The sequence below is a fragment of the Aquarana catesbeiana genome, linkage group LG03 (assembly GCF_042186555.1).
Source record: "Aquarana catesbeiana isolate 2022-GZ linkage group LG03, ASM4218655v1, whole genome shotgun sequence".
In the NCBI taxonomy this organism is placed as follows: Eukaryota; Metazoa; Chordata; class Amphibia; order Anura; family Ranidae; genus Aquarana; species Aquarana catesbeiana.
Window position 1 is genome coordinate 510,116,152 of NC_133326.1, and position 18,816 is coordinate 510,134,967.

Sequence of the window (18,816 nt, forward strand, 5' to 3'; positions counted from 1 at the left end):
TGCTATGACATTGGTGGCAGTGAGAGGGTTAAACTATCACTTGTCAAATAATAAAAAAAAAAAAAATTAAACATTTTCTTTTTTAAATGATTTACATTTTTCTTTTTATCTATAGATTCCATAGAAAATAAAATAATTTTTGCAAAACAATATTGTCAAAGGAGAGCCTATTTTTCCCCCCTAAAAAAAAAATTGTATGTTTTACTTTGTTATCTCAAATAATGACAAAGCTATTGTCAAATAAACAGCCCCAATTGTCCCAATTTTCATCATAATTTCATCAAAGCAAAAACTCTTAGGGACATATTTATATTAGAGTGAATGTGACAGTGTTCACTGCAGGTATATCTTCTTGGTGCATATGTTTTAAAACACAGTGAATGCTTGGTGGTGAATTCTACGCTTATTTAGCTCACCCATAGGGGTTGATTTACTAATCCTGAAGAATGCAAAATCTGGTGCAGCTCTGCAAAGAAACCAATCAGCTTCCAGGTTTAGAAGCTGATTGACTACTATGCAGAGCTGCACCAGATTTTGGGGACGTACTAAACTGCATATTGGGATGATGGGATGATTGGATTATTGGCTGCAATACTGAGAACTCTCACTAGATGTCAGTGTACCATATACACATATATATGGTAATGACTCTGTTGTTTCTCAAAATATGTTATTCTTTACTGCAGTGCTTGATACAATGTTGCAAGAAGCAGTTGCTAATGTTTAACTCTTCACTTGCTGATATATATGCAGCTGTACAACAGGATACAGAAGCAATATAAAAATTACATTTGACCTGTTTTTGATGGGAATATGGGTAGAATTATTATTGCTCATGGGGATTATTGGAGGAATATCATGTTAACACCCGACAATGAACATATTTAATTAACAATAATAATATGCATATACTTTTTCTACATAGGGATTATGGGTGGAATATTGTAGTTAGACATACATAGGAATATATTAAACCTATTTCTGATATAAATATGTATATAATTATTTTTCTACATAGGGATTATTGGTGTAATGTTGTTTATAAATATACATAGCAACATATTAAACCCATTTCTGATGAGAAAATGCATATAATTATTTTTCTACATGGGGATTATTGGTGGAATATTGTTTAAAAATATACATAGCAACATATTAAACCCATTTCTAATGAGAATATGCATATAATTATATTTCTACATGTGGATTATTGTTTATAAATATACATAGCAACATATTAAACCCATTTCTGATGAGAAAATGCATATAATTATTTTTCTACATGGGGATTATTGGTGGAATATTGTTTAAAAATATACATAGCAACATATTAAACCCATTTCTAATGAGAATATGCATATAATTATATTTCTACATGTGGATTATTGGTGGAATATTGTTTATAAATATACATAGCAACATATTAAACCCATTTCTAAAGAGAATATGCATCTAATTATTTTTCTACATGGGGATTATTGGTGGAATATTGTTTATAAATATACATAGCAACATATTAAACCCATTTCTGATGAGAAAATGCATATAATTATTTTTCTACATGGGGATTATTGGTGGAATATTGTTTAAAAATATACATAGCAACATATTAAACCCATTTCTAATGAGAATATGCATATAATTATATTTCTACATGTGGATTATTGGTGGAATATTGTTTATAAATATACATAGCAACATATTAAACCCATTTCTGATGAGAAAATGCAGATAATTATTATTCTACATGGGGATTATTGGTGGAATATTGTTTAAAAATATACATAGCAACATATTAAACCCATTTCTGATGAGAAAATGCATATAATTATTTTTCTACATGGGGATTATTGGTGGAATATTGTTTAAAAATATACATAGCAACATATTAAACCCATTTCTAATGAGAATATGCATATAATTATATTTCTACATGTGGATTATTGGTGGAATATTGTTTATAAATATACATAGCAACATATTAAACCCATTTCTGATGAGAATATGCATATAATTATTTTTCTACATGGGGATTATTGGTGGAATATTGTTTCTAAATATACATAGCAACATATTAAACCCATTTCTAATGAGAATATGCATGTAATTATTTTTCTACATGGGGATTATTGGTGGAATATGGTTTATAAATATACATAGCAACATATTAAACCCATTTCTAAAGAGAATATGCATATAATTATTTTTCTACATGGGGATTATTGGTGGAATATTGTTTAAAAATATACATAGCAACATATTAAACCCATTTCTAATGAGAATATGCATATAATTATATTTCTACATGTGGATTATTGGTGGAATATTGTATATAAATATACATAGCAACATATTAAACCCATTTCTGATGAGAATATGCATATAATTATTTTTCTACATGGGGATTATTGGTGGAATATTGTTTAAAAATATACATAGCAACATATTAAACCCATTTCTGATGAGAAAATGCATATAATTATTTTTCTACATGGGGATTATTGGTGGAATATTGTTTAAAAATATACATAGCAACATAGTAAACCCATTTCTAATGAGAATATGCATATAATTATATTTCTACATGTGGATTATTGGTGGAATATTGTTTATAAATATACATAGCAACATATTAAACCCATTTCTGATGAGAATATGCATATAATTATTTTTCTACATGGGGATTATTGGTGGAATATTGTTTATAAATATACATAGCAACATATTAAACCCATTTATGATATTAATATGCATGTAATTATTTTTCTACATGGGGATTATTGGTGGAATATGGTTTATAAATATACACAGCAACATATTAAACCCATTTCTAAAGAGAATATGCATATAATTATTTTTCTACATGGGGATTATTGGTGGAATATTGTTTAAAAATATACATAGCAACATATTAAACCCATTTCTGATGAGAAAATGCATATAATTATTTTTCTACATGGGGATTATTGGTGGAATATTGTTTAAAAATATACATAGCAACATATTAAACCCATTTCTAATGAGAATATGCATATAATTATATTTCTACATGTGGATTATTGGTGGAATATTGTTTATAAATATACATAGCAACATATAAACCCATTTATGATGAGAATATGCATATAATTATTTTTCTACATGGGGATTATTGGTGGAATATTGTTTCTAAATATACATAGCAACATATTAAACCCATTTATGATATTAATATGCATGTAATTATTTTTCTACATGGGGATTATTGGTGGAATATGGTTTATAAATATACATAGCAACATATTAAATCCATTTCTAAAGAGAATATGCATATAATTATTTTTCTACATGGGGATTATTGGTGGAATATTGTTTAAAAATATACATAGCAACATATTAAACCCATTTCTAATGAGAATATGCATATAATTATATTTCTACATGTGGATTATTGGTGGAATATTGTATATAAATATACATAGCAACATATTAAACCCATTTCTGATGAGAATATGCATATAATTATTTTTCTACATGGGGATTATTGGTGGAATATTTTTTATAAATATACATAGCAACATAGTAAACCCATTTCTGATGAGAATATGCATATAATTATTTTCTACATGGGGAATATTGGTGGAATGTTGTTTATAAATATACATAGCAACATATTTAACCCATTTATGATATTAATATGCATGTAATTATTTTTCTACATGGGGTTATTGGTGGAATATTGTTTATAAATATACATAGCAACATATTAAACTTATTTCTGATATGAAAATGCATATAATTATATTTCTACATGGGGATTATTGGTGGAATATTGTTTATAAATATACATAGCAACATATTAGACCATTTTCTGTTGAGAATATGCATATAATTATATTTCTACATGGGGATTATTGGTGGAATATTGTTCATAAATATACATAGCAACATAGTAAACCCATTTCTGATAAGAATATGCATATAATTATATTTCTACATGGGGATTATTGGTAGAATATTGTTTATAAATATACATAGCAACATATTAAACCTATTTCTGATATGAAAATGCATGTAATTATTTTTCTACATGGGGAATATTGGTGGAATATTGTTTATAAATATACATAACAACATATTAAACCCATTTCTGATGAGAATATGAATATAATTATATTTCTACATGGGGATTATTGGTGGAATATTGTTTATAAATATACATAGCAACATATATGCATATTCTCATCAGAAATTAGTTTAATATGTTGCTATGTATATTTATAAACAATATTCCACCAATAATGCCCATGTAGAATTATAATTATATGCATATTCTCATCAGAAATGGGTTTAATATGTTGCTATGCATATTTATAAACAATATTCCACCAATAATCTCCATGTTGAAAAATAATTATATGCATTTTCTCATCAGAAATGGGTTGAATATGTTGCTATGTAAATTTATGAACAATATTCCACCAATAATCCCCATGTAGAAAAATAAGTATATGCATATTCTCTTTAGAAATGGGTTTAATATGTTGCTATGTATATTTATAAACAATATTCCACCAATAATCCCCATGTAGAATTATAATTATATGCATATTCTCATCAGAAATGGGTTTAATATGCTGCTATGTATATTTATAAACAATATTCCACCAATAATCCCCATGTAGAAAAATCATTATATGCATATTTGCTTTAGAAATGGGTTTAATATGTTGCTATGTATATTTATAAACAATATTCCAACAATAATCCACATGTAGAAATATAATTATATGCATATTCTCATTGGAAATGGGTTTAATATGTTGCTATGTATATTTATAAACAATATTCCACCAATAATCCCCATGTAGAAAAATCATTATATGCATATTCTCTTTAGAAATGGGTTTAATATGTTGCTATGTATATTTATAAACAATATTCCACCAATAATCCACATGTAGAAATATAATTATATGCATATTCTCATTGGAAATGGGTTTAATATGTTGCTATGTATATTTTTAAACAATATTCCACCAATAATCCCCATGTAGAAAAATAATTATATGCATATTCTCATCAGAAATGGGTTTAATATGTTGCTATGTATATTTATAAACAATATTCCACCAATAATCCCCATGTAGAAAAATAATTATATGCATATTCTCTTTAGAAATGGGTTTAATATGTTGCTATGTATATTTATAAACAATATTCCACCAATAATCCCCATGTAGAATTATAATTATATGCATATTCTCTTTAGAAATGGGTTTAATATGTTGCTATGTATATTTATAAACAATATTCCACCAATAATCCCCATGTAGAAAAATAATTATATGCATATTCTCACCAGAAATGGGTTTAATATGTTGCTATGTATATTTATAAGCAATATTCCACCAATAATCCCCATGTAGAATTATAATTATATGCATATTCTCATTAGAAATGGGTTTAATATGTTGCTATGTATATTTTTAAACAATATTCCACCAATAATCCCCATGTAGAAAAATAATTATATGCATATTCTCATCAGAAATGGGTTTAATATGTTGCTATATATATTTATAAACAATATTCCACCAATAATCCACATGTAGAAATATAATTATATGCATATTCTCATTAGAAATGGGTTTAATATGTTGCTATGTATATTTATAAACAATATTCCACCAATGATCCCCATGTAGAAAAATAATTACATGCATCTTCATATCATAAATGGGTTAAATATGTTGCTATGTATATTTATAAGCAATATTCCACAAATAATCCCCATGTAGAATTATAATTATATGCATATTCTCATTAGAAATGGGTTTAATATGTTGCTATGTATATTTATAAACAATATTCCACCAATAATCCCCATGTAGAAAAATAATTATATGCATATTATCTTTAGAAATGGGTTTAATATGTTGCTATGTATATTTATAAACAATATTCTAACCAATAATCCCCATGTAGAATTATAATTATATGCATATCCTCATCAGAAATGGGTTTAATATGTTGCTATGTATATTTTTAAACAATATTCCACCAATAATCCCCATGTAGAAAAATCATTATATGCATATTCTCTTTAGAAATGGGTTTAATATGTTGCTATGTATATTTATAAACAATATTCCACCAATAATCCCCATGTAGAAAAATAACTATATGCATATTCTCATCAGAAATGGGTTTAATATGCTGCTATGTATATTTATAAACAATATTCCACCAATAATCCCCATGTAGAAAAATAATTATATACATATTTATATCAGAAATAGGTTTAATATATTCCTATGTATGTCTAACTACAATATTCCACCCATAATCCCTATGTAGAAAAAGTATATGCATATTATTGTTAATTAAATATGTTCATTGTCGGGTGTTAACATGATATTCCTCCAATAATCCCCATGAGCAATAATAATTCTACCCATATTCCCATCAAAAACAGGTCAAATGTAATTTTTATATTACTTCTGTATCCTGTTGTACAGCTGCATGTATATCAGCAACTGTTGTACAGCTGCATATATATCAGCAAGTGAAGAGTTAAACATTAGCAACTGCTTCTTGCAACATTGTATCAAGCACTGCAGTAAAGAATAACATATTTTGAGAAACAACAGAGTCATTACCATATATATGTGTATATGGTACACTGACATCTAGTGAGAGTTCTCAGTATTGCAGCCAATAATCCAATCATCCCATCATCCCAATATGCAGTTTAGTACGTCCCCAGATTTTGCACCCTCCAGTCTTAGTAAATCAACCTCATAGTGTCAACAGTCTACTTAACCACTTCAGCCCCGGAAGATTTTACCCTCTTCCTGACCAGAGCATGTTTTACAATTTGGCACTGCGTTGCTTTAACTGACAATTGCGCAGTTGTGCAACGCTGTACCCAAATAAAGCGTATACTGATTGGTTTGCACGAAAGTTATAGCGTCTACAAAATAGGGGATAGATTTATGGCATTTTTATTATTTTATTTTTTTTACTAGTAATGGCGGTGATCTGCGATTTTTATCAGGACTGTGATATTGCGGCGGACAAATTGGACACTTTTGACACATTTTTGGGACCATTGACAATTATACAGCGATCAGTGCTATAAAAATGCACTGATTACTGTAAAAATGTCACTGGCAGGGAAGAGGTTAACACTAGGGGGCGATCAAGGGGGTAACTGTGTTCCCTCTCTGTGTTCTAACTGTAGGGGGGATGGCACTTGCTAGGGGAAGAGAGAGATCGGTGTTCATACTTTGTATGAACACATGATCAGTCTCTTCTCCCCTCAGAGAACCGGGATTTGTGTGTTTACACACACAGATCCCGGTTCTCGCTTTGTCACAAGTGATCGCGGGTGCCCAGCGGTCATCGTGCCCACCGGGCAGTCGCATCGGCTCTGGGGGCAAGCAACAGGCGCGCGCATGTGCCTCCGGCGGCGCGCGTGCCCCTAGTGGCCACAGGGCAAAGCGATGTAACATAACGCCGTTTCGCCCAGCCGTGCCATTCTGCTGCAGTAAAACTACGGCAGCTGGTCGGCAAGTGGTTAATTATGCTCCTACATTGTCACATAAAGTCCTGGTGGAGACTACAAGTGGCTGTGCCAACACACAATATGGTCCACATGTTACCAGGAAACCAGTCCAGAGCAATGATGTGTAGACAACTCTGGACTGGATGCATATTATTAAGAAGTGTCTAAGACCTTTACACCTTTACACCTAATTTACATGTGTGTGCTGCCTTCGAAGAGCAATCTGTGTTGTCCTCCTCACTTCCTGTTTTAACCCCTTAAAGCAGGGGGAGGCAACCTCGGCCCTCCAACTGTGGTGAAACTACAAGTCTTATGAGACACTGCAAGACCCTGACAATCACAGACATGACTCCTAGAGGCAGAGGCATGATGGGATTTGTAATTTCACCACAGTTGGAGTGCCGAGGTTGCCTACTCCTGCTTTAAAGTATAACTAAAAGCAAAACTTTTTTTAGTTTTGGATAGAGTGGAGATGGATTACAACACCCGTCAGTTTTTATTGCTGCCTCTGTCCCCATCAGGAAGATTCACCCTCTCTATTTGTTCTGTTTACCATTAATCATTGAAAGTAAAAGAAAATCCCAAATTTTAGGCTGTCCCCAGAAAAGTATAAGAAGGAAAATCTTCTAATGGGGACACAAGTTCTGGTGACCTGGGGGGCCCCCAAGAGATTTCCTTTCACTTCCTGTTTGGATATGGGACAAGAAGTGAAGGTAAATCTTCCCAATGGCAAAAATAAACCTTGTAGGGACTGTAACCCTCCCTTACTCTATCCAAAAATGAAAAAAAAAGTTTGGCCCTATATTAAACCCTGCAACAACCCTGCAATCAGCAACCCTGTGTGCCCTGATTGCTTGCTTTGCATGAGTTTGCAAGGCTCCCCTAATTGTTTGAATGGGTCACATTCGGCTTAGGGGTAGTGACTGGACCGTGCCCTTTTACTATCCCCAATCACAAGTGTAAATGATGCCTTAACGAGGCTGTACAAAGATAGGCAAGACTCAGAAGCAAAAGGGGTACAAAGGGGGAAAACCTTATTTAATTAATCATTTTAAAAATGATGTTTGAAGAGCAGTCACAGGGATCACTGAGCAGTGAGCAATCCAGCCAATCAGTAATTTACTAATGCTTTTTACCAAAACACAGCACCCCTTACCAAAGACAGCACCTCCACTTAGTTTTGTTTTGGAAGAGCGCACAGAAGGAGTCAACTAATTCCCCTACTTGTTGTCAGAGAGACAGGAAGTGGGGGAAAATCTCTCCAATGGAGCTACAGACACAAATCAAAAATCTAATAGGAAAGCTGGCTGTAAACTGATCAGTGTGTTGTTTGATTGACTGCTGTTGAAGGGACTCATTGAAAATGTTTTCTTGATCAGCGGCTGCAGCCACTGATTAGTGTAGTTTAAAAGCAATAGATCCTGCTGTCAGAATACAATGTCCTGCCAGGGGGGATTTCTCCATCCACCTTGTTTGTGTGGATGGAGGAATCTGTAAGCTTTCTTTTGTTCAGCCTGCTGGCTGAATGAGAAAAATGAGAAAAAACGAAATTTCTACATCCAGTTTTATTCTATTAACCACTTGCTGACCATCCGCCGCAGATATACCGCGGCAAGGTGGCTCGGCTGTGCAAATCGCCTTAACGGTACGGCGATTCGTACACTAGCTTTCGTGGGTGCGCGATTGTTCCCCGCAGAGACAGAAAGAGGATCTGCCAAAGTAAACAAGGCAGATTTCTGTTCTGTCAGGGGGTGGCACTGAGATCTATCTTCCTGCTATGCAGGAAGACGGATTTCTGTGTTACCTCAGTCACACAGTCCCCCGTACAGTTAGAAAACACAAACAGGGAACACATTTAACCCCTTGATCACCCCTGATGTTAACCCCATTCCCTGCCAGTGTCATCTATACAATGTCCTTGCATATTTTTAGCACTGATCACTGTAATAATGCACTGGTTCCCAAAAAAGTGTCAAAAATATCAGTTAGGTGTCCGATCTGTGCGCCGCAATGTCGCAGTCCCGCTAAAAATCACTGACCGCCATTACTAGTAAAATAAATAAATAAATAAAAATGCCATAAATCTATTTCCTATTTTGTAGACACTATAAATTTTGCGCAAAGAAATCAATATGCGCTTATTGGGATTTTTTTTTTACCAAAGATATGTAGAAGAATACATATTGGCCTAAACTGATGAATACATTTTGTTTTTATATATATTTATTATGGATATGTATTATAGCAGTAAAAAATATTGTTTTATTTTTCAAATTGGCGGTCTTTTTTTGTTTATAGCGAAAAAAAATAAAAACAGCAGAGGTGATCAAATACCACCAAAAGAAAGCTCTGTTTGTGGAAAAAAAGGATGTCAATTTTGTTTAGGTACAATGTCACACGACTGCGCAATTGTCAGTTAAAGTAACGCACTGCTGTATCGCAAAAAATGGCCTGGTCATTAAGGGGTTAAATCCTTCCAGAGGTGAAGTGGTTAAAAACTAAAAAAAAAAGTTGCCTTTAATGTGAGCTCTGTGCAGTCAGTCACAGGCAGATTTTACATAATGTATTGAAGCCACAGGATCAACAGGACATTTAGGCATGTTAGTTCAGAAATAGCTTAGCAGGCAAAGCCTATTTATCTTTTTCATTATAAGTGATTCTTAAAACTGTCCTGCTTTTATAGAAGAGGGTGCATAGGGGTTGATTTACTAAAGGCAAATGGACTTTGCACTGTAAAGTGCAGTTGCACTTTGCAAGAGCAGCTGCTCCAGAGCTTAGTAAATGAGCAGAAGCTCTGCAGACTTCCATCATCCAATCATGTGCAAGCAAAAATGCAGTGTTTTTATTTTCCTTGCAGGTGATGCTATTTACAAATGTATCTTATTTAATAAGCTCTGGAACAACTTCACTTGCAGAGTGCACAGTCTATTTACCTTAAGGCCCCTTTCACACTGGGGCTGTTTGCAGGCGTTATTGCGCTAAAAATACCGCCTGCAAACCGCCCCTAAACAGCCTCCGCTGTTTGTTCAGTGTGAAAGCCCGAGGGCTTTCTCACTGAAGCGGTGCGCTGGCAGGATGGTAAAAAAAGTCCTGTCAGCCGCATCTTTGGAGCGGTGAAGGAGCGGTGTATTCACCGCTCCTAAACCGCTCCTGCCCATTGAAATCAATGGGACAGCGCGGCTATACCGCGGTAATACCGCGGCTATAGCCGCGCTGTACGAGCGGGTTTAACCCTTTTTAAAACCGCACCGCTAGCGGCCGAATACAGCCGCAAAAACGACGGTAAAACAGCGCTAAAAATAGCGCTGTTTTACCGCCGACGCCCCCACTGCCCCAGTGTGAAAGGGGCCTTAGTAAATCAACCCCTTAATCTCTGTTAAATATGCGGGGTGTTTTGCTATGGATCCAAAAATTTTTAACAGCTTATAGTGTTCTCTGAATAGATAAAAAAAATATCTTCTTTGGAAATTTTAGGGTTTCATGGACATTGAACTGCAGAAATTTCAAGAAGCAGGAGCCAATGTTACAGGATTTCAGCTTGTTAACTATACGGACGCCAGGGTATCGCAGATATTGCAGCAATGGAAATCCTATGATGGTCGGGAACAACCTCGTGTAGACTGGAAGAAACCAAAGGTAAACCTCTAAGATTACAAAGCTGTCCTGGGTTTTTTACAGGGACATAGCAATGACAATTTTGTGAACTCTAGATTGTAGTCTCTAACGAGCAGGACCCTCTGGTTCCTCCTGTATTGATTTGTATTGTAACTGTACTGTCTTGCCCCCATGTTGTAAAGCGCTGCATAAACTGTTGGCACTATATAAATCCTGTATAATAATAATAATAACTCACTGAATGTAATTTTGAACTGATAAGTTCTATTTTCATGTACACTGAAACTAGCAGTCTATATCGTATACATGTAGAGATACATTATAAGACACACACATAGATAGATCAAAAAACATAGCTGACATATTATTTGACAACATGGTGCACCACAACTCAGATGTCATAAAATAGTATTTTTTTTTTTTTTTTTAAATCTCCTTTTTATTGAAATCCATAAGAAAAATACACGTAAACACAGTTTGTGGTACATATGTAGACATTATAACAGCATTTCACTGCTTCATTCACTATTAAATCCATTTTATTCCCCTTTTTCTTTCCCTCTCCCTTCCCTTCTATTACTATCCCTTACTTACCCCCCCCCCCCTCCCTGCTAACAATTACCCCCGCCCCCCCCCCCCCACTTAAATAAAAAATTATTTGCACTGAATCATATTGTGCCTTAATTCCAGCCAGTATCTCAGGTAGGTTTACTCATTCTCTCCAAGTCCAACTGTAATATACTTTATTCCCCGTGCCACAAAAAACACTTTCTTATGTCTACAGAAAATTTGGAAAAAGATGGCGGGTGCTCAGCCCTTGCAGCCAAGGCCTCCATATCTTAATAAACTTATTGTAGCTATTCTTTCTAGTATATATGGTCTTTTCTGTCCAGACCAAGGAATCCATTGTCCTGAGCCATTCCTCCGGAGTTGGGGGTGTTGCTGAAAGCCAGGATTGCGCTATCAGTTTTCTGGCCTGATATAAGCACCTTACTATGGCAGTAGTTGTATTAGTGTTCCCTATATTTTCCCCTACTAGGCCCAGAATACACATCTTATCCTCTAGATCTAGTTTAACTTTAAACCTGGATTCTATAGCTTTTACAACCTCAGGCCAGTATCTTGCTAATTTTGGACATCTCCACATCATGTGTATAAGATCTCCTGTCTCCAAACATCTGGGGCACTTGCCGTCTGGTCTTCGACCAAACCTATACAGCCTCGCGGGGGTATAATACGCTCTATGCAACATAAAATAGTATTTTAAGAACAAAACTGAGCATGCTGATGCTAACACTTAGGTCTTTAAAGCGGAACTTCACCCAAAAGGGGACATTCTGCTTTTCTGCCTCCTCTCCCACTCTTCTTCATCTTTTGGAACTTTACCTGGTTTTGACAGGTAACCGCTCCCACTTTCTAGATGATCAGAGTGAATGTTTGCCCCCCCCACAGCCATCTGGGACACGTCAGGTCCCAGAAGACTACGGGACCATTCACAAAGCACAGCGTGGCTCACACATGCGCAGTGAGAAGCCAGCTGTATAGCCACAAGGAGTTACAGCCGGCTTACTAAAGTAAACATAACAGGGACTCGAAGGCCGATGAAGAAGCGGCTTGGGTAAGACAGCGCTAGATCCTTGGACAGGTAAGAGTTCTTTTATTAAAAGTCAGCAGCTACATTATTTGTAGCTGCTAACGTTTAATTTTCAAGTGCAATTTCAAGTGCACCTTGCACTTGTAGTTTGCACTTGTAGTGCAAAGTGGATTTGCCTTTCGTGAATAACCCCCAGTGTATTCACAATGATTAGATAGTACCAATCCAAAAATTAGAAAAATACCAAGCACTCGGCTTATTTAATCAGTATAATGCTGCATACACACAGTTGGACTTTCGGGCAGGAAAAGTCCGACTGAATCTTTTCATCGGATATTCCGATCGTGTGTGGGCCTCATCGGACTTTCTCTTTCGAAAATTCTGACGGACCTAGAAATAGAACATGTTTTAAATCTTTCCGACAGAATCAATTCCTATTAGGAAACCCACTGGTCTGTATGCTGTTCCGACGGACCAAAAACGACGCATGCTCTGAAGCAAGTATGAGACGGCAGCTATTGGCTACTCGCTATTGAACTTCCTTTTTCTAGTCCCATCGTACGTGTTGTACGTCACCGCGTTCTGGACGGTTGGACTTTGGTGTGACCGTGTGTATGCAAAACAGTTTCAGCGGAACGCCGTCGGAACTCTGTCGGAAAAACCTTCAGAGTTTATTCCGACGGAAAAAACGGTTGTGTGTATGCGGCATTAGAGGACTTGATATAGCAGTCTGAAATAACCTGCTAGGCAGAGTTTCTCACTAGGTCTATAGTAAGAGGCCTCTGGTCCTCTTTTCAGATCGTAAACTGAGTATACAAAAGATTAAAACTAAGGTGTCAAAGCAGGGGCATTGCTAGGTCTACAAAAGATCTGGGGCTAAAGCCCATAGCAACAAAGTAAAGAAAGTCATACGCTTGGGCTGTATATATTATACATGTGTGTGTATGTATCTGTATATGTATATATATATATATATATATATATATATAGTTACATATCTGAGTGTGGATCCCCACTTAAATCACAGCCCCCCTCAATACATCAGGGTCCCCAGAAAGCCCCCCATTACATCTGGGGGGAGGGCTGTGTTTCCCGACAATTACATTGCCTGGCAGATTGGTACAGATGTGGATATCAGGACAATGATTAAATTGTTGGAACTTCTGAATATAGATAAGAACTTGTGCCTGATAACATTAACTAGTCATGTTCCTCCCCCAGCCACCAGCTGACCAGATGGAGCCCGGAGCCAACCCTAGATAAGAGACTTGGGGCTATGGGTTCCAGATTCGGAGCTATAGCCCCAGTAGCCACCCCCTAGCGATGCCACTGTGTCAAAGAGATGACCAGAATCCTCATATACCTAAATCCTGATGAAGGAGAGCAATATTTCTCTGAAACGTCTTGACTGACAGCTACCCAGCAGAATCTTTTACAGGGATACACATGCAGAATCTCTCCTACTGACCCACAAACTTGCTGGCTCTGAGCAAGCAGCGCCTTATTAAAGGTAAATAGACTATGCAGTTGCACTCTGCAAGTGCAGTTGCTCCAGAGCTTAGTAAATGAGCAGAAGCTCTGCTGACTTCCATCATCCAATCATGTGCAAGCAAAAATGCTGTTTCTTTTTATTTTCCTTGCTCATGATTGGATATTCTTTTCAAAGTGAAGCTTTAACTCATTTACTAAGCTCTGGGGCAACTACACTTGCAGAGTGCTACTGCACTTTGAAAAGTGCACAGTCTTTTTGCCTTTAGTAAATCAACCCCTCAGATTACCCTGGATTACCAAACAAAGAATTGCTATCACAAGGACAACTATTTCAGACTACTATATTAAACCCTACTATATTGACAGGCAAATTAACCAAGTGCTTCATAATTTTCCATCTAATCATCTAATCATTGTGAACAAATTGCTTATTCCTGGGTGAGCACAGGAGTTTACCATCTTGTTTTGATTTATATAATCATACACATGTCAAAGAATGTATCGTAACCTCTCAAAGTGCCCAATCATGCTTCAGTGCTGCATTATATTGCATTAAAGTATATGTAAAGGCAAACATGTTGTTTAATTTTAGAGTAGGGAAGTGTCAGATCATCTGCTAGATTGTGGTCTTTGTCTCCGGTGGGGGATTCAACCCTCTTATGATACTAGTGACCACTGTCACCAAAACATAAAACAAGCAGTCCTAAATTCTGGAGCTATTATGAGACCAAGAAGTGAGGGAACAAATGTTCTGGTGACAACTGTCCAAGACTAGAATTCCCTTTTACTTTGTGGAAATTTCCTTCCACCTCCTGTTGCATCTCCAAATAAGGAAAATCTCCAGCAACCAGGAAAAAAGACTAACCTGAGAGGAGTTATAACTCCTCCCTTTTTGGTTATATTTATACTTTAATGAATATACACAGATGTGTTGTGTTGTGTATTAACATGTGTTGTGTCAAAGTAGTCCATTATTTTAAATAAGCTGCCAAAGTATCACAAGGCAACCAAAAATAGACAGCTTTTCAGGAACACCATGTACGTTGCGGTGCACTGCAGTGCGGGGGTGTTGGAACACATTGTATTAGTGCACTGGGAGAACTTCATAATGACAGCGACACAATGCACCACACCGCAGTACGTGCATTGCTATGCTTTGTGATACAATGCAGAAGTGTGAATGGCCCATAACTATAACATATCATTACTTGTAGGCATCTGCATGACCTTGCTGTTAGTTCCTTTGCCCATAAAATAAAATCACTGGAAAAAAAATAATGTTACTGTTTAATTTCAAATCCTACCAATATAGAGGAGAACTGTAACAATAAAATGTATTAATATATGTATATATTGCGTCAGCAATAACTGGCCTTTGTTGACAGTGCTGATGACAAAGACTTGAGTAGTTATTATTATTATGGTTGACAACATGTGGGAGAGACATCCCTCACCTCACATACAATTTTTAGTAACATTACCTGCTCTAGCTCCCTCCACCCTGAAGCAGGGCGTGATGACTCACTGCACATATCTGTCATAATATTTAATGCTTAAGTAAGTATATCTTCCAGTCTTAGGAAACTGAAATTTATCTCATCGCCTTAGTTCTGTAACAATTAGTTCTTTACCAGAACTGTTCCTTGGAAAGATTGCCGATGTGTACGGAATTTGTCTTAGCTTGTTAGAATAAAAACAATGGTTTAATAAAGACACAAGAGAATGTAAGCTATGGACCTACCAAGCTGGAATTCATTAGACTGCCATAATGTAACCTCAAAGTAAAACCCTACAAACAAGAGCTAGCTGAAGAATAAAGCAACCAACGCGGTTACCTAGACCAGTGGTCATCAACCCTGTCTTCAGGGACCACTAACAGGCCAGGTTTGCAAGATAACTGAAATCCATCACAGGTGATATAATTTGCTGTGCAGTGATTGCAGTATTTTAGTCTGCATCTCCCCAAGGTAATACATAAAACTTGGCCTGTTAGTGGTCCCTGAGGACAGGGTTGATGACCACTGGCATAGACCACAAGCTATAAAACAACAGTGGTTACTCTTTTATATTGGAGACTTCCCATCATTTTTCTGAGACTTTACATGCCCAATTTGCAGTTAGTAGGTCTTGCTTTGAAATATATGAGGCTGAAAAGCTATAGCACTGGGGGTTAACAACAGAATCAAGTATAGCCAAAATGTTTTTTTGTTTGTTTTAGAGTAGAGAAGGGTTAAAATTCCTATAAGTTAAATGTTCTAGAGACCCAATACAAGTGAGGGGCATTCCCTTTTAGGCAGATGTCCCTAGAACAGGCGTCCCCATTGGAAAATCTCCCCTCATGCTCTGGGGACAACTTTGAAAGTTTGGAGTTCCTATCAACATAGCAAATAGAAGGGTACATTTGCCCATCGGGGACACAGATTAAAATAAAAACTTGACAGATGGTCCAATGCTTTCCTGCTCTATTCAGGGAAGATGTTGCCTAGAGATACACTTTAAACTGTTTTTGGCACTCAGCATGCATAACTCTTCATAGGAAACAATTTTTTCTAAATTTCTTTGAGAATAAAAAAAAAAAAATTATAACAGATTAGCTTTCCATGCCGAGAACTCAGTGCTATGTAGTGCACTGCTTTAGAAAAGGCTGAAGGTTTGTAGGTCCATTGTTGTGTGTTGGCAGCCATGGGCTACATTTATATATGGGCTAAATTTACGCATATGTTATTTCATAAAATACTGCAACGGACCCCTTCCTGACCAGAGCACTTTTTGTGATTCGGTACTGCGTCGCTTTAACTGACAATTGCGCGGTCGTGCGACGTTGCACCCAAACAAAATTGACGTCCTTTTTTTCCCACAAATAGAGCTTTCTTTTGGTGGTATTTGATCACCTCTGTGGTTTTATTTTCTGCACTATAAACAAAAAAAGAGCGACAATTTTGAATAAAACGCATTATTTTTTACTTTTTGCTATAATAAATATCCCCCAAAAATATATTAAAAAACAATTGTTTTCCTCAGTTTAGGCCGATACGTATTCCTCTACATATTTTTGGTAAAAAAAATCGCAAAAAAGCGTATATTGATTGGTTTGCGCAAAAGTTATAGCTTCTACACAATAGGGGATAGTTTTATGACATTTTTATTAATAATTTTTTTTTTTTACTAGTAATGGCGAAGATCTGCGATTTTTATCGGGACTGCGACATTATGGCAGGCACACATTTTTGGGACCATTGGCATTTATACAGCGATCAGTGCTATAAAAATGCATTGATTACTGTAAAAATATCACTGGCAATGAAGGGGTTAACACTAGGGGGCAATCAAGAAGTTAATGTGTTCCCTAGTGTGTGTTCTAACTGAAGGGGGGAGTGGACTGTGTAGGGGAAGAGATAAATCGCTGTTCATACTCTATATGAACAGACGATCTGTCACTTCTCGACTCACAGTACAGGAAACTGTGTGTTTACACACACAGATCCCGTTTCTACGTGTGCCCCGAGCGATCGCGGGAGCCCGGCGGTGATCGCGACGGCCGGGCACTCACATCGGCTCCGTGGGCGAGCTGGGGGCGCGCGCCCCTAGTTTACAAAAAGGGAACCGACGTAACACGACGGCAATTCGCGCAGCCCAGCCATGTTGCCGCAGTGTAACTGCGGCGGCTGGTTGGCAAGCGATTAAAAACCAACTACAGCTAAATCATTTTTTTATTTGGTTTTGGAGAGGTTGGGGAGATGTGTTAGAACTTCTGTCATGTTTGTATTGCTGTCAGTGGCCCCAGTTACTAAGATTACCCCTAACTTCCTCTCCTGTTGGTCATAGAGAAAGTAAGGGTAATCATCTCAACAAGAGCACAAACAGCAATAAAAAAAAAAGTTCTGACCTTTCCCCGTTCTCTTCTATATTACTCTCTGCATCCTTACTAGCGATTCGCATTGCTTTATCTCTTTGTGTCCATAAGAAAAGTTCCCCCGTGACATCACAGACAGCAGTAAAAACCTAGCGTACATTTTAATTGTTCCAACTCCATGGTCTAGGCTAAAGCTGGACTTTATGATCTCTATCACATCTATCCTCATAAGGAACAATGCTGAAGAAAAAAATTTGTGGAGAAGCTTGCAGGCATAGTAAAATCCCTTAAAGCATATCTAAAATGTAATACATTGCAGCCTACCAGTCCTTATATATGGTGGCTGCATTATTTTTAGGCTTTTTTTTTTGCTTTTTTTTTCACTTGTGGTCCTGCCAGTAACACATTTTCCTGTGACAACAACCACTCATTGTACTGTATCTATGGAGGAGCATCATTATCACCCAAGGACAGGACACCTTTATCTCTCCTCTTTTCCATATTATGGACAGGGGCGTCGCTAGGGGGTGGCTTTTGGGGCTATAGCCCTGAATCTGGGGCCAATAGCCCCGAGTCTCTGCAGGGGTCCCCAAGGGGAGGAGAGGCTCTCTGAGGACCCTTATGTAAGTGGGGGGCTCTCTGGGGACCCTGATGCAAGGGAGAGGCTCTCTGGGGACCCTGATTTTAAGGCAGAGGCTCTCTAGGGACCCAGAT

The 18,816-nt window shown here is 36.5% G+C and overlaps 1 protein-coding gene across 4 annotated transcripts in view; it reads left to right on the top strand.

The window, feature by feature from the left end:
* Window positions 1–18,816, top strand: part of GRIA1 (glutamate ionotropic receptor AMPA type subunit 1) — a 462,487-nt gene that overhangs the window by 272,188 nt on the left and 171,483 nt on the right. For all 4 annotated transcript variants that reach the window (XM_073621138.1, XM_073621139.1, XM_073621140.1 and 1 more), the window contains exon 6: window positions 11,024–11,185. In XM_073621138.1, coding sequence (XP_073477239.1) covers window positions 11,024–11,185 — 162 coding nt within the window. The remainder of the gene's footprint in view (window positions 1–11,023; window positions 11,186–18,816) is intronic.